This window comes from Rhinopithecus roxellana, chromosome 17 (genome assembly GCF_007565055.1).
Source record: "Rhinopithecus roxellana isolate Shanxi Qingling chromosome 17, ASM756505v1, whole genome shotgun sequence".
NCBI classification, from domain to species: Eukaryota; Metazoa; Chordata; class Mammalia; order Primates; family Cercopithecidae; genus Rhinopithecus; species Rhinopithecus roxellana.
This window is the reverse complement of record NC_044565.1, coordinates 109,715,873-109,737,591: the sequence shown is the minus strand read 5'-3', so window position 1 is coordinate 109,737,591 and position 21,719 is coordinate 109,715,873. Positions and strand designations below refer to the sequence as shown.

Here is a 21,719-nt window from a genome sequence, read left to right as displayed (position 1 = left end):
ATAGCCAAGGGGTAGGTGTATATGTGACCAAGATAAATAGCTCCGAGCCTCTCCTGGCACTAGGAAAGTGACGCAGAATGATGACGTAATCAGAAAAGGTGTTTGGAGTACATGTGTGAGGAGATTGGTGAGGTGCTAATTCATTCACTTACTGGGGATGCTGTAAAGTATGGTTAACCCATTCCTGCTACCCAGACACCAGAGTTGCCTGGTGTCTCTTCATCTCCTTGACCTTCTCAGTTGGTTCTGTTAGCCTTCCAGTAATTTCCTTGTATTGCTTAAAATTTCTTTTTTTTTTTTTTTTTTTTTTTTTTTTTTTGAGACGGAGTCTCGCTCTGTCACCCAGGCTGGAGTGCTGTGGCTGGCTCTCAGCTCACTGCAAGCTCCGCCTCCCGGGTTCACGCCATTCTCCTGTCTCAGCCTCCCGAGTAGCTGGGACTACAGGCGCCGCCACGTCGCCCGGCTAGTTTTTTGTAGTTTTTTAGTAGAGACGGGGTTTCACCGTGTTAGCCAGGATGGTCTCGATCTCCTGACCTCGTGATCCGCCCGTCTCGGCCTCCCAAAGTGCTGGGATTACAGGCTTGAGCCACCGCGCCCGGCCGTATTGCTTAAAATTTCTATAAGTGGTTACTTTTGCTTGCAACCAAAGAACCATGATTGATTTGGGTCCTACATGCCTATCTTCAGCCATGTTTTGTGAGGGGTGGACCCCGTGAAAGAAAGTGTGTGGCAGCAACTCCTAAAAATAAGAAAAGCCAGTCCCTGGATCTTCACAAACAAAAGGAAACACAGGAGGTTGCTGTGGGTTTGAAGGACTTGGTGTATGTAGCTTGAATGACAGCTTCACGAACTCAGTTGGCTCTCAGTTTCCTATGCAGCTAGAATTCCATCCCTGTTTCCTCCTTGTCCCATGGGTTGGCTGGCCTACAAGTCAGGAACTTCTCCTAAGCAAAGCCCAAGTGGGTTGGGCAGATACTGGGGAAAGGACAAAGGCTCGGGTGAGGCTTACTTAACTTGTTATCAATTCTGGTAGACAGGGAGTAGGTGGGCATTGGAATCACGGGCTAAAATGAAGCCTGGCTGGAATACGTAGGGGCCACTTGCCATGATACTCACATTTACTACAAAGTAATTATATATATCCGTTTCCTGGGAAGCATATTGTGAACTGGATGGATTTCTTTTATTTTTCTTTCCTTTTTTCAATTCTTATTTTCATTCAGAAAATTGGAAAATGAATTTTCTTTCATGATTTTAATGATTTCTTTGCCAGTGTTGAATACAGCACATTCACGTAAAACTCTCAAAGGCGGCCATCTGAGCACTCTGCCAGCCTGGCCCACCCACAGAACTTTGCCTAGAAGCTTTGTCTTTTATAGAACTTAGCTCGGGCAATGATATCGTTGACGAAGTCATTGTTTATGTCCTCCAGGGTGGCAATCGCTTCAATTCCTGACTTAAAAGCTGAGAGACCACCTGAAATGAAACACAGAGTTAGGCTCAAATATTAACTTTCAGTAGAAATAAGCAATGAGCATTGCCAAGATGTTAGCTCTCCAGGCAAATCTTCCAAAGCAGGCAGTCCCAAATCCTCCTCCCTCTCTCTCCCTTTCTGAAAGGACACGCTACCCCAAGAATCACTGGGAAAATTCCAGATTGCTTTCTTTCTCTTTTTCCAAAGTCTTTGGTTTTTCTTGTTGCAAAAATCAGATTTGCTTTTTTATGTAATCCAGGCCTGGCAGAACTAGACCCCCAGTACATCCTCTGCTGAAAATGCTTGTAACATTCTCTCATTTATACAATAAATCACTCATCTATTCACTCACTCATTTATTCATTCAGGAAGTGTTTTCAAGCACCTACTATGTGCCAGGAGAGATCCCTCACTAACTACAAGGTACCCAAGACACACTTATTTCTTTGGGTACGTGTACATATGCGTGTGTATGCTATTTTACCCTAGAATTTTATCTTTAGTAGTTATGTATGTGTTTAACATAATTGCGCTCTGCTCTGATATCCAGAGAAAAAGATGCCTGGTCATGATCCCTGCCTTCAAGGACCTTGAAGTCGAGACTAGAATCTGTTCTGATTAAGGCCATTAGAGTGTGGAGAACATAACATGGGCAGATAGGGGGTAAACCTAACAGGAATTGATGTGGTTGGGTGTGAAGAGAGAAGGAACCAGAGAGCCTCAGAAAGCAATCTGGTTTTCAGGCTGCGATGACTGGCTGTGTTATGGTGCCTCCAAGACACATAAAATGCAGAAGAAAGAGCAAATGTATAGTGGGAGGTTAGTGAGTTAATTCCATCTGGGAGATGCTGAATTTGAGGGGGTCTGTGATCAGCCAAGCAGCGATTTCCACTTGGATACGTAGCACCTGAAGTCCTGAGAATACTCACAGAGTAAAATTGTTCAGACAATTTGGAAAGTTGTTAACAGTTTCTTATAACAGGAAAAAACCTATGAGAGGTATGCAAACATATACATATATGTGTGTGTGTGTGTGTGTGTGTATATGTGTGTGTGTGTGTGTGTGTATTTTTTTTTTTTTTTTTTTTTTTTTTTTTTTGAGAGATGGGGTCTCACTCTGTCTCTCAGGCTGGAGTGCAGTGATGTAGTCAATGCTCCCTGCAGCCTCAACCTCCCAGGCACAAGCAATCCTCCTGGCTCAGCCTCCTGAGTACTGGGACTGGAGTGTGTCACCATGCCCAGCTACTTTTTCTTTTTTTTTTTGTAGAAACACGTGTCACTATGTTTCAAGGTATCACTCAATAGCTCAATAAGCAATGAATAAGCACCCCAATGTTCTGCAGAAGGGGAAATGGAGGTTGAGGATGGAGGACCACTCAAAGTAACTCTGTGGTTCAGAGAATGCGAATGCAGCCTCTAGACAGCTCCTCCCAGGGCCACTGCTGACCCCATGGAAATGCTCCCAAGGACTCTCGGGTCACACTAGCCTTGAGTGGTCTTATTCATTGCTTATCTAAACAAAGTGCTCAGAATACAGCCTACCTCTGAGGTGCTGAGCAGCACTCCACGTGGGGAATTTTTTCTGGATTGCCTTAAATCTCTCTGTTAGAATCTCAGTGGCCTGTGAAAGATGTTCTTTGCTGTCCCAGGCACCAACAGGGTGGTATGTTTGTTTATCAAGCTAGAAAATTCAGATAATAAAGTCAGCATCTGGATGAGGTAACACATTTTTCTGCCATTCCTAATTTCCTCTCCTGGTATTCAAGTCGTAGATACCGGCCTTTATCCCCAAAGAGTCAATTCTATTGTTCTTTCTTTCATAGAGATGAGAGTCAGAGAAACAAAGTAAGGTTTTGGAGAAATGGACATGGCATAGTTTTAGCTAAACATTCTAATATACAAAAAAAAAAAAATGTTAAAGTTGTTTTGAAACAAATAACACCTAAAGTCTACACATTTATAGTAAGAAATAATTATCTAGCTAATTCAGTCAAAAATTTGTTTCTAACTGGGAAGGCCAGAAGTCTGTATTTCTGCGGACAATTTAAAATAGAGCCTGGAAGCAAATATCCAGATAATTTGGATCCCCTTCCTCCATTTTACCCAAAGGAACAAGTTGTTTCAAGTAGAGCTCAATTATACCATGTTTTGATCCACATGGATGAAATGTACTGCTTCACAAACCCCAAGAGGACATCTGTAATAATAGTGCTTTTTATAAGATTTTCTCAGTTTTAGTGTATTACATATTATTTATCACAAAATTGTAGTTATGAAACTCTTAAAATACTTTTTAAAGGATATCTAGTAATGAATAAGCCTTGAATGACACAAAAAGATGTGTTACAGGAATCCCAGATCAAATTATGCTGGAGTGGCTGGGCGCAGTGGCTCACACTTGTAATCCCAGCACTTTGGGAGACTGAGGTGGGCGGATCACCTGAGGTCAGGAGTTCAAGACCAGCCTGGCCAACAAGGTGAAATCCCGTCTCTACTAAAAATACAAAAAATTAGCTAGGCATGGTGGCGTGTGCCTGTAATCCCAGCTACTCAGGAGGCTGAGGCAGGAGAATCACTTGAACCCGGGAGTGGAGGTTGCAGTGAGCCGAGATCATGCCATTGCACTCCAGCCTGGGCAACAAGAGTGAAACTCCATCCCCAAAAAAAAAGAAAAGAAAAAAATTATGCTGAAGTACCTGTAGCCAGATGCCACGGTATTTGGGGGTTTGGAAGCACTGCAAATGGATTTCTAGTTGAGGCTGAGCTTCTGTGAGGAGGGATGAAGTGGGGCTGATAGAAAGTTTCTAGCTAAATACCTGCATCAAGCCAAATTTAAGCCCCCTGTGGTCCCAGCCATCTTGCAGGACAGATCCGCCATGACTTTCCCGGGAGATGATGGCTGCAATGACAGCAGGGTCCACGCAATGTCTCTGCCCGACTTCTTTGATCAGAGTCTGGTAAGGTTTTATGGCCCTCAGATCCATCTCAGCAAACATTTCAGAACCACGGATCCCTACATCAATAGAAAAGAAACTGTTTTTCTGGGCATGGTAGTGTGTGCCTGAAGTCAGTCCCTGCTACTCAGGAGGCTAAAACAGGAGGATCGCTTGAACCCAGGAGGAGTTCGAAACCAGCCTGGGCATCATAGTGAGAGCCCAACTCAAAAAAAAAAAAAAAAACGAAAGAAAGAAAGAATTTAAAGTTAAAAAAAAGAAAAGAAACTGTTTCTTCTACTTCAGCAGAAAACCATTTTTTAAAATTTGCTAAGTTAGCCACAGCCTCTGATCACTGCTAATGGCTTGGGACAGCCATTCTAAGACATCCTTTTGATCTCTAACTGCAGAAACAGACAGGTCCACAATCCCTAACAGGTGCCACTTCTGCTGTTTTTTCTCCTTCAAATTGTTCATGCCTGTAATCCCAGCACTTCGGGAGGCCGAGGTGGACAGATCACTTGAGGTCAGGAGTTCAAGACCAGCCCAGCCAACATGGTGAAACCATGTCTCTACTAAAAATACAAAAATGAGCCGGACATGGTGGCAGGCACCTGTAACCCCAGCTACTCAGGAGGCTGAGGCAGGAGAATCGCTTGAACCTGGGAGGCGGAGGTTGTAGTGAGCCGAGATTATGCCATCGCACTCCAGCCTGGGCGACAAAGTAAGACTCTGTCACACACACAAAAAATTCTGCCACACTGGTGCACTGGGAAGCCTCTTGGACTAGGAGTCAGCCAATGTATGTTTCAGCCTGGCTCTGCCACTAGCTGGTTCTTTGCTATTGGGAAGTAACCCCTCCTTGCTGAGTCTCTGGGCTCTGATTTGTAAACTGAGGGGTTGGGGTCCGATGTGACCTTGTGGTTGCTGCCAGCTCAGACACCCTAAAACCGGGATAACATGATGAAGACGACTTTGGAACAGTATTGCTTCAAATGCTCATGTGTAACATGAAGCAAACACAGCAGCACCACCCAAAAAACAAAGCCAAATTCTAATATTTATTCAAGCAATAGTTTCAATACATGGAAACAAACACAGCTGGACAAGGTTTGGAAAGAATGAGGGTGGAAAATGAAAAGAAGCGGGTTGTTAGATTGGTCAGGATTGTGTTTTTTGCTCATTTTTTATTTTGGTACTATTGTCATAATGATGATTATACCTTTTCAAAATTAAATGACTTCCTAAGAAATAATCTGAAAACGATGAAAGGGGAAAAGCCAGACGTTTGCTCTGCCTTTCACTTACCGCAGTTCATCACATTGTTTGCATCACAAGTGGCCCCAGAGGTCTTCATGGTCATGATGTCCCCGTAGCAGCCGTGGTACAGACGCGGATGTAGCTGAGGGTTCATTGAATGGGTGAAGGGGTACGAGCCCCTGGAAGTGCCTAGAGGCGGAAGCATAACTCACATGAATCCTGTGAGAAGATATTGCTTGGGTTGCTGCAATAAACATCACTAAACCAAAGGCGGAAGGCCACAGACAGAACTCCCCAACTCTCCTGTTGCCATTATTTGTTCATCAGACAGAAGATCCCCGTGCCCACTCTGCTCCGACCTTTTATTTTGTTTTGTATTAACACAGCATTTAATCCAAAAACACTATGCAAAATATTATGAAATTCATCTCTTATAGATCCTAAATACATATGCAGTCTTTTTTTTCCTTTGTTTTTTAGAGACAAGGTCCTGCTCTGTTGTCCAGGCTGGAGTGCAGTGACATGATCATAGCTCGCTATAGGCACCAACACCTGGGCTCAAACGACTCTCCCACCCCAGCCTCCTGAGTAGCTGGAACCACAGGCGCACATCACCAGGCCTGGCTTATTTTATCTTTTTGTAGAGATGGGGTTTTGCTATGTTGCCCAAGCTAGTCTCAAACTCCTGGGCTCAAGCGATCCTCTCTCCTTGGCCTCCCAAAGGATTACAAGCACTGTAGTCATACCATACTGTATGTCAGAATTAAAACTGACAGAAGGTTTTTAAGCAGGAAACTTGAGAGCTTTTGTTTTGTTTTTTAAGATTCAGCAGGTACATGTGCAGGTTTGTTACATGGGCATATTGTGTGATGCTGAAGATTGGCAAATATTGATCCTTCACCCAAATAGTGAACACAGTACCTGATGTGTAGTTTTCAACCCTTGCCTCCCTCCCTCCCTCCCTTCTTGTAGAGTCCCCAGCGTCTATCGTTTTGAGAGGAATTTTAAAACATTTCTGACACAAATGCTTCTGGGAATGTTAACATCTGGATTAACCATTTGCCTTTGTTTAGAAAGATAAGAAAGAAGGGTACCATAACAATTTAAATATATTCTTATTTTATATCATTTACCGGGAAGGTGAGTACCTATGTATGTCTGTTTAATAAAATTAGAAGTAAAAATTGAATTTACCAAAATGATTTAAGTCAAATCTATACTTGTTTTTTTGTTCTGTCATTAAAAAGTGAGTTTCTGTCCAAGTCTACCTGTTAAAGGAGAGGCAGAGCTTTTGCTAAAGGAGATACAAGGTTATTTTCTGTAATGCTGAAAAGTTTGTTCTAACTGTTTCAAGGGCTGTTAATTTGTACCTTAAGAGTCCAAATATTTGTTATAAGACAGTACTTTGGGCTGGATGTGGTGGCTCATGCCTAGAATCCCAGCACTTTGAGAGGCTAAGGCAGGAGGATTGCTTGAGCCTGGGAGTTCGAGACCAACCTATGCAACATGGCAAAACTCGTTTCTACAAAAATACAAAACTTAGCCTGGTGTAGTGGCACACGCCAGTAGTCCCAGCTGCGTGGGAGACTAAGACAGGAAGATTGATTGAACCCGGGAGGTCAAGGCTGCAGTGAGCTTTGATGGTGCCACTGCACTCCAGCCTGGGCAACAGAGCAAGACCCTGTCTCAAATCTAAAAAAAAAAAAAAGTATTTGTTAAATGTTTGATGTAAAAAAATAGAATCTGGCTGGGCGTGGTGGCTCACACCTGTAATCCCAGCACTTTGGGAGGCCAAGGCAGGAGGATCACCTGAGGTTGGGAGTTCAAGACCAGTCTGACCAACATGGAGAAACCTCATCTCTACTAAAAATACAAAATTAGCCAGGCGTGGTGGCGCATGCCTGTAATCCCAGCTACTTGGGAGGCTGAGGCAGGAGAATCACTTGAATCCAGAAGGAGGAGGATGCAGTGAGCCGAGATCACGCCATTGCACTCTAGCCTGGGCAAAAAGAGCGAAACTCTGTCTCAAAAAAAAAAAAAAAAAAAAAAAGAATCTAACCACTCCTCCCACCTCTGCTACTGCCATGGTCCCAACCAGCATCATTGCTCGTCTGGACTTTCCTAACAGCCTCCTAACTGACCTCCCTGATTCACTCTTGCAGCCGATCCTCTACCTAGCAGACAGAGTGGCCCTGTGGGAATATGCATGGGCTGCTATCAGTCTTCTCTCTTAACCTTCCAGTGGCTTTCTCCTCCTTTAGGGGAATAGCCAAGTCCATCCTGCAGCCTCCAAGACCTACTAGATCCGGCCCTCTGCTCCTGTTCCTACTTCTCCTTCCCTTTGCTCACTCTCCTCCAGCCACACTCTTCCTTGTGCTTATCCTTCAACACGCCAGGCAGGTTTCTGCCTCAAAGCCTTTATGTTTGTGGTTCGTTTTGTCTAGAGTGCTATTCCTCCAGATATCTACACGATCGTGTCTTCAGGTCTCTGTCCAAATATCACCTTATCAGCAGAATATATAGACAGTTTATAGACAAAAAAAGAAAATGGTCCTTAAACATATAAAAGATGTTAAACCACACTCAGAAGAAGAGAAAGGCCACATTAAAACATCATTATGACAGCATTTTCCAACTCTTTAGTTGGCAAGAGCCCAAAGGTTTGATAATGTGCTCTGTGGGAGAGGTTGTGAGGAAATAGGCTGTCTCACACATTGCTGTGGAACACAGTTTTACAATAGGCTGTTCATCCCAGCACTGTTTATAACAGCAAAGGACTGCAAACAACACAAATGTCATTAATGTAGGGACTGGTTGAGTAAGTGATGCTACGTCCACAGTGGAGTACTATGCAATTGCAAAAGGAAAGAGTAAGACCTGTATATACTCCTGTAAAATTCCAGGGACAAAATAGTATTTATAGAATTGTACTCTTTGTGTAAGAAAGGGGAGAAAATACAATTGTGTATTTTGTGTGATTTGCTCATATTTTCAAAAGAAACAATACAAGGATGAATGAAAAACTGGTAAAAATTGTTAGTTATGGAGAGGGTAAGAGGAAGGTAAAGGGAACAGGGATAGAGGATAGACTAACTGTATCTTTTAAAAAATTTTTATTTTGGAACCATGTAAATGTTATCATAAATTTTAAAATTAAATCAAATAGGGAAAAAAGGAATCATAAAAAAGAAAAACAAATGAACATAACTCTATAACAAATTGAAAGATTAATAAACACACAGAGGAGAATTATCTCAAGTGACTTTAAAATATATCCATATAAGTGTATACCACTACATAGGAATACATCCTATGAACATAAATAATCACAAGAAAATCTTAAATTGTATTTACTGTGTCATTATTGGTTGGTAATACTGTCATAGTTATTTTGACACTACTGTATGTAAATAAGTAATAATACTAATGTCATTAGAACTAGGATTTTTAGTGTAAGATAGCAGAGGTACAAATATAAAACTGATGTAAAATGCTTGCATTCTTAAATATAAATGTGAAATATCTGAATACATAATTGTTTTTCTTTTAAAAATATATATTTTCTAGTTCTTGCCACTGAGAACACCTGAAATAAACGACAACTCCATAGCAATGGAGCACTTTTACCTCCCACACTGTGGTCTCTAAATACCATTTCCTGCTAAGAGGAACCAGCGCTCCTCAGAATAATGGCTGATTGCTAGCCTGGGGCAGACAATGTTCAAGATGAACCAGGAACATCTTTTTGTGCTAGAGCGGGTCCTTATATGTTAGAGACACATCAAAAATTTTTACAGGTGAAATGTTTTTATCTCCCTTCTTTCCTCTCACTCTTTCCCTCTCTCTTCCTTTTTTCCTCTCACTCTCTCTCTGTTCGTTCCTCTCACTAGAAGATAAATTTCATTAGGTCAGATACTAAATGTTTTTCTCTGCTATATCCTCCTCAGCACCTGGAACAATGCTTGGCACAAAGTGGACATTTAATAAATATTTGCTGAATAGAAGAATGGATAGTTGGATGGATGAAGGAATGATACAGAAAGGGATTGTTTAAATTATCTGGATCAAATGTCCCTATATTGACAGGTTCAATGTCCTTTCACTGGGAGGCAGTCTTTGCCAGGCTCACTGTGTGGCCCACAGACCACAGGCATCAAAGTTACCACACATGCTTATTAAAAATCCTTATTACTGGGCCGGGCGCAGTGGCTCACTCCTGTAATCCCAGCACTTTGGGAAGCTGAGGCGGGCAGATCACGAGGTCAGGAGATCAAGACCATCCTGGCTAACCTAGTGAAACCCCCTCTCTACTAAAATACAAAAAAAATAGCTGGGCGTGGTGGCGGGCACCTGCAGTCCCAGCTACTCAGGAGGCTGAGGCAGGAGAATGGTGTGAACCTGGGAGGCGAAGCTTGCAGTGAGCTGAGATCGCGCCACTGCACTCCAGCCTGGGCGGCAGAGTGAGACTCTGTCTCAAAACAAACAAACAAACAAACAAACAAAAATGCTTATCACTGGGCTCTTCACACCAGATCTACTGAACCAGAATCTTGCAGTATAAGGCTAAAGAAGCTGCACTTTGCCCAGCATTCCCAGTTGACTCTTACACATAAAGTTTATGAACCACTGCTTTAAGGGAACTGGAATATGACCATGGACCCTACACTGCTTGTGTAGGCATTACAAACACACAAGCCCTTTTTAAATTAAGAGTAACCTTTCAGCTATACACAGCTAATATGGTAGCTCATAATTAATTTGCTGGCTATTTAACTCTGCTCTCACCTGGCAATTTAAAAAGGAGTAAAAATTTAAAACTAGGTTGCCCTGCTTTTGACCATAAGTGACTGGTAATTACTTTTGGGTAGCCTTGTCTTTCCAAATTTAGAATTAAACATTTTAGAAACACTTTCTTTTCAGTCACCATTCTATAACTAAAGACAACTTGAACATTGTTCATAATGGCTTGTCATTTTGCTTAGGTCAAAGTTTTAACATTCTCTTGTTCAAGATCTCTCACCAACTCACCAACCTATCTTTCCAGCCTTCCCCTGAGAAATCCCCTCTTCTGTCCAGGCCACACCGACCCAAAGACTTTTCATTCATTTCTGCCTCTCCTCTTTTACTGAAATCATTCTTCCCATCCAGCAGGCTCTTCCCTTTTCTTATTAAATCATCAAGCATTCTTCAATTGACACATCCCCCACAAAAGCCTTTCACATCTGAGCATTCTAGTTGGATGTGAGCTCTTCCTCCCAAACCTTTCTCAGACTAGTGCTTTTTTCCCACCAACACACATTGAACTCTCATCCACTGCTTGGCATTGATAATTTTCTCTTTATGTGTTTTGCTTCCAAGACACTGTTCCATATACCTCTCAGTAAGATATCCAGTCTGATAGGTGCATTGTCAGACAGGAAGTAAGCAGATCAATAAATATTAGATTATTTGAAATTCCCATAGATCCTGTTTTTCACCTGCTTAGCAAGCAGAACACACTGTTAATTATAGAAATAATAGTTGATTAATGGCCAAGCTGGTCAGAATGAAAGCTCACTCTTCCATTGCAGGTAATCATTGTTCTTTCTGATTCATTATTGTGCTGGAGGTTTCTGTGGACACCCGGTGAACAATGCTAAATCTCAGCCAGTGACTTACCAATGAGGGCAATTAGTGCCCAAAACACCACAGAGGATAACATGGCGGGGAATCTGATCTTCCAGGACCTGCTCTGATTTGAAATAGAAACTGGTTAATTTTAAAACTTGAAAATTTCCTAAAGAAAAATTTGCATTGTTATTTTTAAAAGTTCAGAGTTGTTTCCAATCCACTATTCATTTCCCAGTTTCAAGATAGTATTCTCACAGGCTCATACATGGTTTGTTAGCACACTCTCTTTCCTAAGCATAAACTCCCAACTCACTTCAATCCAATTTCATATTGACATGGGCCATGCATATCTTACGTATGTAACCAGATATACACTCCCATCCCATCTCTAAGCTTGGTAACCCCACAATTTTGTTCCCTTTCTTTAAAAAGAAAAGAAAAAAAAAGCTGATCCTTTCATTGTTTTTTGTTTGTTTGTTTGTTTTTTTGAGGCAGAGTCTCTCTCTGTCGCCCAGGCTGAAGTGCAGCAGCTGGATCTCAGCTCACTGCAAGCTCTGCCTCCCGGGTTCACGCCATTCTCCTGCCTCAGCCTCCCAAATAGCTGGGACTACAGGCACCCGCCACCACACCCGGCTAATTTTTTTTGTATTTTTAGTAGAGATGGGGTTTCACCGTGTTAGCCAGGATGGTCTCGATCTCCTGACCTCGTGATCCACCCACCTCAGCCTCCCAAAGTGCTGGGATTACAGGCTTGAGCCACCGCGCCCGGCCCTTTCATTCTAGTTATTCGCCCTACCCCTGCCTTCAAGGATCAGTTTTGGTTTTTCATTTGTTTGTTTAGAAATGGGATCTTGCTACCCCTGACGACCCTAAGCCAGCGAGCCAAGGGCAGCAGCTGCATAACTGTGGGCTTTTGTTCATGGGAGTGGGGGAAGAATAAGCCCCAGTGTGATTATGCCACTCTAAAACATGGCTTTTGGCTGGGCACAGTGGCTCACGACTGTCATCGTAGCGCTTCGGGAGGCCGAGGCGGGCAGATCACTTGAGGTCAGGAGTTCAAGACCAGCCTGACCAACATGGAGGCACCCCGTCTCTACTAAAAATACAAAATTAGCCGGGCGTAGTTGCACACGCCTGTAATCCCAGCTACTCCTGGGGGTGAAGCAAGAGAATCACTCGAACCCAGAAGGTGGAGGTTGCACTCCAACCTGGGCAACAAGAGCAAAACTGTCTCAAAAAAAAACAAAAAATGACTTGTTTCTCACAGCTAAGAGTTCCTGATACAGCTCTGCCTTTGAGAACTGGCAAATTAGTATGCATTTGTGTGTCAATTCCAAATAAAATATTTAAGGCAAAAAAAAAAAAAAAAAAAAAAAAAAGGCCGGGCGCGGTGGCTCAAGCCTGTAATCCCAGCACTTTGGGAGGCCGAGACGGGTGGATCACGAGGTCAGGAGATCGAAACCATCCTGGCTAACACGGTGAAACCCCGTCTCTACTAAAAAAATACAAAAAACTAGCCGGGCAAGGTGGCGGGCACCTGTAGTCCCAGCTACTCGGGAGGCTGAGGCAAGAGAATGGCGTAAACCCGGGAGGCGGAGCTTGCAGTGAGCTGAGATCTGGCCACTGCACTCCAGCCTGGGTGACAGAGCCAGACTCCGTCTCAAAAAAAAAAAAAAAGAAATGGGATCTTGCTCTGTCACCCAGGCTGAAGGGCAGTGGCATAATCATAGCTCACTATGGCCTCAAACTCCTGGGCTCAGGCAATCCTCCCACCTCAGCCTCCCGAGTAGCTGGGGCCACATATGCGCACCACCATGCCTGGGTGTTTCTATTCTTACACTAGGGTCTCTGTAGGGAAAACAAAATAAAACAAAATACCAACAGGAGCATCAAAGAACATGACTTAGAAGAGGTTTCCTCTGCTCCATTTCTTCCTCAATCAGCTCTATTCTTGGTTTCATTCAAATGGTAGCTTATAAGTTTTACAAGATATAAGAAGGCCAGCACTAACCTTGTTTGCAACCTTACAGAGAAAATCTCCTCCCTCTGTTTTCAGATGTCTTCTGTACTCAGCAGTAAACCGCACTTCAAGCTTTTCCAAAGTGGTGGCCTTTGTCCTGTAACATAGGTTTAACAATTGGAGAATCCATTAGTCAGTAGATCACTGCGCACCTGGCTTCAACCGAGTAGACATCAGTGTGGCTCTACTGCTGGGGAGGAAACTTTTAAACACCAGCGTGAAGACTCACCGGGCTTTTCTTACCTTCTTCCTGTACCAGCGATCATTAGAGGAGCTTTATATATGGTTTAAAACCCTCTCTTTAAACCATTGACCTCATTAGGCCTGGTTATAATAGTACTTAGGACTTAGGTGACCCCATTAATAAGAGGATTTCAAAGGGTTGATTAACCACTATTAATTAATTAATGAACCCCCAGGTTGCTCAGGAGGCATATTTTGATAGATTGTTTCTAGATAGCTAAAATTGTGCCAAACAGCTTCTAAATTTGCAAATAAGAAACAGACAATTCGCTTTAAATAAGAAAACAGGAAATACTAGCAATTTTTATTCTGGGATTGGTTATTTACCTGAAATGCTGAGTCTCCTGCTCTTTGTTCCCCATTCCGATGTCACATGATCCCCATACCAATATGTCACATGATCTCAAGCCACTATGCCACATGATCATCATAGGTGAACTTGGCTCCTTACTCCAATCCCACTTCTGACAAACAGGTGCAAGTATGGTCACCCACTCTGGGAGAGTGCAAAACCAGGGAGTAGCAATGTGGCTGCTCATTTGTCCATCCTTGCTAAGGATATGGGAAAAAAGGATACAGCCAGGGATGAAAACTTCTTCAAGAAGAGAGTATCTTTCTTCAGGCTTATGTCCAAAGGAAGACAGGAAACTCATTGTGCAGCCCCACGAACAGGAAATGGAAGGGAGGTTCTTGAAACAGGCAAAGCACATTGCGCGGAGGGGAGGAAGTCTGGTCTGGGTCCTTCCACAAGCGTGACCAGTTTCTCAGACTGCACACAGTCCTCCCCCACATCCACCGAGTGAAGAAAGGTACAAGGCAGCTGTACGGGAAACAGGAAGACAAAGCCACAGGCAACTTCCCAGCTCCCTGGCAATAAAACAACCTGCACTCCCAGGAGAACATGCCCTTCCAAGCTGAGGTCTGCACAGCCCACTGGCATTCACTTCTGCCCTGCCTGCCTTCCTGCTTGTAGAACAGACGTCCCTGGCACGGCCTCTAGCCTTCCATCCCTGGAAGAGTGGCAGGGTTGTTCCAAGCCAATGGATGATTCCTGCCTGACTCTCAGGAAAGTGACGCATGGAGGGTCTACTCCACCCCCGGCAACACTGCAGTCAGGACCACTCTTGAATAAGGGATATTGCAGGAATCTAACTGCCCTGAGGCAGGCCTTAGAAACCCGTAGTCTATCACCAGCCACATTGTGCCCATGACCCACTTCACTGCAGGGTGAGTAGAGCCACTTACCTGAGGCTTCCAGGCTAAGTGCAATGAGAAAGTTCAAGAAAGGGAGATTAAGAAGTTAAGAAAGAATGATAAGTTAGGTAGAGAGTAGGTGGAGGCTGGGGCTGTCCCTACGTGCACTGGAAGAAGTAAGTGTTAATAAAACATTTAAAGCACTGCTGAATGTGAAGAATACTTATCTTTCGGCTCTCAGTTAGTGGGGCTACGAGTCCTTCTAGGTATGAGGGTCTTAATGTCCAGGCTTCCGCAACTCAACCAATTGTTTTCAAACTGATGTGGATTGTTCTGTTCAAACTGTGAGAGAACAATTGAACACCCAACGTTTGTCAGGTTCCTAGGGATATTATATGACTCAATCCTCCACTGGCCCCTGTGAGGCAGGCATTATCCCTTATTTTAGAGATGAGGAAACTGTGACTCAGAGAAGCTAAGTAACTTGTCAAAGATGGCACAGTTAGCATGTGACAGAGCCAGGATTTGAACCTAGGACTGTACGATTCCAAAATCTGTGCTCTTCCACTATATCAGAAGTGCCAGCACAGTGGACAAATGACCCTGCAGAGCAATCATTGCAACAGGTCCAAGTCCATCTGGATACAAAGCATTGTCTGTGGTCTGGATAAATGACACCACTCACAGATTTTATACCACTATCTGTCAAGTGTTTGTAGGTGCTGTTATTTTCTAAAATACAAAGTAATGAGTTAACTAAGTCTAAAGTGGCTTTGTGTCACTTTATATTTTCTCCACCAGTAATAATAATCTAGTTAATATGCACTGACGTTGTATGGTATGACTGCTAGAATAACAGGAAGGGGAATGACTTAAGTTTGTTATACTCTAAAGCCTAACTCTTTTTTTTTTTTTTTTTTTTTTGAGATGGAGTCTCGCTCTGTCGCCCAGGCTGGAGTGCAGTGGCCGGATCTCAGCTCACTGAAAGCTCCGCCTCCCGGGTTTACGCCATTCTCCTGCCTCAGCCTCCCAAGTAGCTGGGACTACAGGCACCCGCCAACTCGCCCGGCTAGTTTTTTGTATTTTTTAGTAGAGACGGGGTTTCGCCGTGTTAGCCAGGATGGTCTCGATCTCCTGACCTCGCGATCCACCCGTCTCGGCCTCCCAAAGTGCTGGGATTACAGGCTTGAGCCACCGCGCCCGGCCTCTAAAGCCTAACTCTTAACTGCAATGTCCTACTGACCCAGTGGATGGTTAAGTGTGGGTACTATTGTATAACGATCTTAGAAATTTCTTGTCATTAAGAAGAAATATACTGAATAAATCTCCATCTCTTCCCAGTGATACCAAGAACGGCTACATGTGAGTTGTACTGATATTTCCAGGAGGGGCTTGAAGGTACCTTGGCACCAGTCATAATTTCCATCAGTCCCCAGAATAAAAACACAATCTATATGCAAGCAATGTCTGTGCTACACAAATAAAACTCTGTGGCCTGGTCTCCTCCCTGCTCAAATCAGTTGCCTGCTCCTAAGACTCTTCAGTGCAGCAATTCTCTAGCAGCTTCCAGGGAGTCCAACAGATCTGGGGTTCCTGGCCTCAGTGGTGGAGACTCCAATTATCCCTAATGATTAAATGGCCTCAGCAATTGGAAAACTTCAATGGAAAAGCTTAAGCAGTACTGTCCTAGTTAGGAGGAGAGGAATGATTATGAAAACTGAGGTACTGTGTATACCCAAGGAAGCAGATTCTGGTGCGAGTTCCTGGCAAGGCTTCTCAATTCATATCAGACAAGACCTGCCCTTGTGCCCCGAGCTACCCTAGGTTAGCACTTTTGGGAGTTAAAGGAATCCAGCATCTCAGGCTCCCTTGGTCCCCTCGCCCTCTGCGTCCCCACCTGCCTCCCTCCCAACACTAGTCTGTGCTAATACAGACTGGGTTGTCTCCGCATGTCATTATTTGTGAATCCCAGGCACAGTTCTCCCTTCTCAGGAACAACAGCCAAGGAGGATGATGACCATGGGCAACTCATTTAACCTCCCTGAGCCTTAATTTTCCTCATCTGTAAAATGGAGATGATAATAATGCCCCATGACTTTGTTTTGAAGATAAAAATAAATTTTATATGTAAAAACATGTTACAAACTACAGTGCTTCGTAGAGATGCCAGTTACTATCATAATGGGTTTGCACTCAGGTCCTGATGGCTTAGCTTCTTGTTGATTTATTCATTTGTTTGTTTATCCATGCACTCAGGAAAAATAATTAACAACTGAATTATAGGACAGGAAGTAGGAGGTGAAGTCTCTCTTCAGCCGTGAAGAAAACTTGGCAGGACAAGCAAGAGCTATTCATTGCCAGGACTCTGTAGCCTGCCTGGTAGGAGTGGAGGAAGGATAAGTTCAGAAACAGCCACACAAGCAGCTACAGCCCGAGCATCTGTTGCACAGCTTTGAAACCTATAAAATGAGGGAGCTGCCCAAGAATAATGTGGCAAAGGCACTTTGGCACCAACAGCTGGTGAGAAGGCAGAAGGGGAGGCTTTCCATAAAATTTGACCAAAATGTTCAACTTAACCCCAGGATATTTCAATGTCAGGCTTGAAGTGCTGAGTGCTTTTCTTGTCTTGGTTTTAACCTACTATATGATAGGTAAAACACATTCCCTGTTGAAGAAGCCACTTATATGTTTGCATCACCAGTCTTCCAAAGTCAAATATTTGACCAGCATTCCAGAAAAGATATACAAATGGCCAATAAAGATCATGAAAAATTGGTAAACATCTTTAGACATCAGGGAAATGCAAAATAAAACCAAAATGAAACAGTATTTCACACTCTCTAAAAAGGTTAAAACCAAAGACTAGCTATATCACACACTGGTGAGAATATGAAATAAAACAGAACTCTCATACGCTGCTGGTTGGAGTGTAAAATGGTGTGATTGCTTTGGAGAACTGTTTAGCAGTTTCTAACAAAGTAAACACCCTATATGCCTCAGGAATTTTATTTCTAGTCATTTACCCAAGAGGAATGAAAAAAAAAATGTCGGCCGGGCGCGGTGGCTCACGCCTGTAATCCCAGCACTTTGGGAGGCCGAGGCGGGCGGATCACGATGTCAGGAGATCGAGACCATCCTGGCTAACACGGTGAAACCCCGTCTCTACTAAAAAATACAAAAAACTAGCCGGGCGTGGTGACAGGCGCCTGTAGTCCCAGCTACTCGGGAGGCTGAGGCAGGAGAATGGCGTAAACCCAGGAGGCGGAGCTTGCAGTGAGCTGAGATCCGGCCACTGCACTCCATCCTGGGTGGCAGAGCAAGACTCCGTCTCAAAAAAAAAAAAACTATGTGGACTTAGACCGTGGAGAGCATGTGCAAAAGCCACTCTGTAGAGCTGGAGAGAGAGAGCTGAAAGAGCCAAAAAGATGAGTGGGGTCTGCATATGGACTAGTTGAGATTGGAGCCCATAAATGTTCATTCAGAGGTATTGAAATGCTGGGGTCTGACATGGCAACCTAAGTACAGACAAGAAGAAAGCAGAGGGTTGGAGTTGTCCAGGGCTGAGGCGCAGCTCTGCAGGTGCCATGCAAGGAGGACACAGGGGCAGGTGAGATGGAGTTTGGCAAAGGAGTGGTTAAAGTAATGGCAAGTGGATGGGAAATGAAGGGAAGAAAGTAAGAGGCTATCATGGGGCCAGTGGGAAGATTTAAGCTGAAGGTTTTGGAGGTGGAGTGTATCGGCCATCCTTTTCTCCCACCTTACTTCTCTTACCTTACCTCTAACTCCACCCACAGTTGCAACAAACAGTAGCATACAAGCTTCAGCCTGCTTTGCGCGGGCCCTTTCCCAAGTGCTTGCTCACTCCCTCGTGCCAGCCTCCTGCAGTCTTGATTTCTAGGAGAACTGGAATGCCCTGGGGACCTCTCCAGCTCATTCTCCTTACTAACCTGACCAAAATCAAGGGCAGAAGGATGAGGGGGTGGATGGTGGGAGGAATAAATCAGGCACGCAGGGACTTGGGCTATCGCATATCCTCACAGACTGGAGGAGCAGGCAGGTGTGAGTGATTCTGGGCTCTGTGTGCAAAGGTTCTGGTGATCTTTTATCAGGCCAGAGGCCCTCACAGTGAAAGAGAGGAAGCAGGGATTAGAAGCCTCAGCTGGAGGCTTCTTAATAATACATTTTCTTGTTTAACAACAGAAGGATGTTCATACTGTTAAGCTCTTTACTTAAGCAGGTTATTAAATGGTATTAACGAATGTTTCCGATTTTAAGTGTGTGTATATGCAAGCATGGAAACTAACCTGAATTGCATCTTCAACTATACCAGATGTTAGAAAATTCTTCTTCAAAGCAGCTGTACCACATTTACCCCTCTTCTAAAGGGTATAAGTGTTCCCACGCTCCATATCTCCACCAAGGTTTGCTATAATTAGACTTAAATTGGCTGGGAAAAGTCAGTTTCCTGACTGAGATTGGGCATCTTTTCATATACGCTCATTGGCCGCATCAGTTTCACCTGCTCTGAACTGCCTGTTAATATTCTTTGATGACTTTTCACTGAGTTGTTTGTCTTTTTCATACTTTATTTGGCTTTAAAAATTTTTTGTATCACAAGATATTAACTTTTTCTCATTTTTTAAAATAGAAGTCTTCATATACTATAGTCTGGGTCCTAGTCTCTTTTTTTGTTTGTTTTTTCTTGTGAGACGGAGTCTCTCTCTGTCGCCCAGGCTGGAGTGCAGTGGCACCATCTCAGCTCACTGCAAGCTCCACCTCCCGGGTTCACGCCGTTCTCCTGCCTCAGCCTCCAGAGTAGTTGGGACTACAGGCGCCCATCACGACACCTGGCTAATATTTTGTATTTTTAGTAGAGATGGGGGTTTCACCATGTTAGCCAGGATGGTCTCGATCTCCTGACCTCGTGATCCGTCCGCCTTGGCCTCCTAAAAGTGCTGGGACTACAAGCATGAGTCACCGCGCCCAGCCCTAGTCTTTTGATAATCATATGCCAAAAAAAAAAAAAAAAAAGAAAGAAAAAGAAAAAGAAAAAAGAAAGGAAAGAAAAAAAGGAAAAGAAATTTTACAAAAAAAATTACATAATTAAAAGGGATATAATCAGTACCTTGCAGTAATTTTCAAGTGTTCTACAAGGAACTTGTATTAAGTTAATTGTCAGAAAGACATGCTGTATTAAAACTCTTGGCCGGGCGCGGTGGCTCAAGCCTGTAATCCCAGCACTTTGGGAGGCCGAGACGGGTGGATCACGAGGTCAGGAGATCGAGACCATCCTGGCTAACACGGTGAAACCCCGTCTCTACTAAAAATACAAAAACTAGCTGGGCGAGGTGGCGGGCGCCTGTAGTCCCAGCTACTCGGGAGGCTGAGGCAGGAGAATGGCATAAACCCGGGAGGCAGAGCTTGCAGTGAGCTGAGATCTGGCCACTGCACTCCAGTCCGGGCGACAGAGCGAGACTCCGCCTCAAAAAAAAAAAAAAAAAAAAAAAAAAACTCTTTAGCCACGTCTGATCCCACAGATGATTGCTGTGGAGGGCTACCCCTTAGATAGCCTCGGACTCCAGGGTTTTATGAGAACTGCAAGGGCATCTTCTAGAATTCTAGCCCTGTGGTGAGTGGGATGGTGAGTGTCTTAGTCTGCTATTTTTGCTGCTATAACAGAATACCACAGACTGGGTAATTTATGATAAACAAAAATTTATTTGGTCCATGGTTCTGGAGGCTGGGAAATCCAAGAGCATGGTGCTGGCATCTGACAAGGGTCATCCCATGGTGGAATGGCGGAAGGTGGAGGTGAATACACAAGACAGAGAGCAAATGGGGCTAAGCTGATCCTGCAGAAATAAAGCCCCTCCTGAGAGAAGAGTATTATTCCATTCATGAGGGCGAAGCCTCATGATCTCATTATTTTTTTTTATTTTTTTTATTTTTTTTGAGACAGGGTCTCCCTCTGTTGTCCAGGCTGGAGCACAGTGGTGCAATCACAATTCACTGCAGCCTCAACCTCTCTGGGCTCAGGTGAACCTCTTACCTCGTCTCCCGAATAGCTGGGACCACAGGTGTGTGCCACCACTCCCTGCTAAATTTTGTATTTTTTTTTTTTTTTTAGAGACAGGATCTTACCATGTTGCCAAGGCTGATCTCAAATGCCTGGGCTCAAGTGATCCTCTTGCCTCAGCCTCCCAAAGTCCTGGGATTACAGGTGTGAGCCACTGCACCCTGGCCTTTATCGTCTATTAAGGTCTCCACCTTCCAATACCATTACATATGGTAATTAAATTTCAACATGAGTTTTGATGAGGACGTTCAAACCAATGTTTCACCCTTCCTAGGATAAAATTCAGGATTGAGGGGATATACAATGAATTTCAGTTCCAGATGTGTACAGCAATAGAGAGGCCTAGGAAATTGTTGGCCTCCCTGAGGCCTCACCCAGGACAAGCAGTGGAGAGAGGGTGGCTCAGGAATCACCGCTGTCAGCAGTTACTCCCAAGATTTGACCCAGGCTCAGCGGGTTTTCCTGTGGCTGGAACAGGAGTGAGAATGCCTCAGTTGTGTTCCCCAGCTCCTCCTGGCTCCTGACAATCCTGGGGCCAGAGAATTGACAATTCAAGACAAATGGGTTAATGGCCCAGGGGTCAAGACACACAGGTAACAGCAGAGAGCAACCTGTACTGCATTTCCTTGAAAAGAGTCAATTAAGGCAGGTGCTGACCCTGGCAGAGTGAGTAGCTCAACCAAAACATCGTTCTACAGCTCATTTTGTTCTATCTTATTCATCTCGGTCTGATTTAACTAATTTTGCCAGATTCTAGTTCGAGCCCCACCTGCTTTGTCACCCACCGCCAGCCTATGGAGATTCCCTCTCTGGTCCTCCGTGTCCCATGGGTAAAATGGACGTAGCGTGTCTAATTGCGCATGTTCCCCCAGTGATGTGAGGGACTGAACGCTGTCGTAAGGGAAGGGG

At 44.0% G+C, this 21,719-nt stretch overlaps 1 protein-coding gene across 2 annotated transcripts; it reads right to left on the bottom strand.

The window, feature by feature from the left end:
- Positions 1 to 1,239: 1,239 nt before the first annotated feature.
- Positions 1,240 to 13,454, bottom strand: LYG2 (lysozyme g2). Of its 2 annotated transcripts, none has more exons than XM_030921606.1 (6): positions 13,289 to 13,454; positions 11,326 to 11,398; positions 5,716 to 5,856; positions 4,291 to 4,487; positions 3,017 to 3,155; positions 1,240 to 1,476 (listed from the first exon to the last, which is right to left on the bottom strand). In XM_030921606.1, exons 2-6 carry the CDS (start codon positions 11,366 to 11,368, stop codon positions 1,358 to 1,360), a joined length of 639 nt encoding a protein of 212 aa, XP_030777466.1. In that variant the 5' UTR covers positions 11,369 to 11,398; positions 13,289 to 13,454; the 3' UTR covers positions 1,240 to 1,357. The 2 variants fall into 2 exon arrangements, with proteins under 2 accessions (XP_030777466.1, XP_010385073.1); XM_010386771.2 differs by having other exon boundaries at positions 11,326 to 11,393.
- Between the last annotated feature and the right edge of the window lie 8,265 nt (positions 13,455 to 21,719).

Coding starts and splice junctions, on each gene's coding strand:
- LYG2 (XM_030921606.1), bottom strand. CDS start 11,368: ATGTTATCCTCTGTGGTGTTTTGGGCACTAATTGCCCTCATTG. Junction 4,488..5,715: donor AAACAATGTGATGAACTGCG/GTAAGTGAAAGG, acceptor CTATTGATGTAG/GGATCCGTGGTTCTGAAATG. Junction 3,156..4,290: donor TTAAATTTGGCTTGATGCAG/GTATTTAGCTAG, acceptor TGAATTTTCTAG/CTTGATAAACAAACATACCA.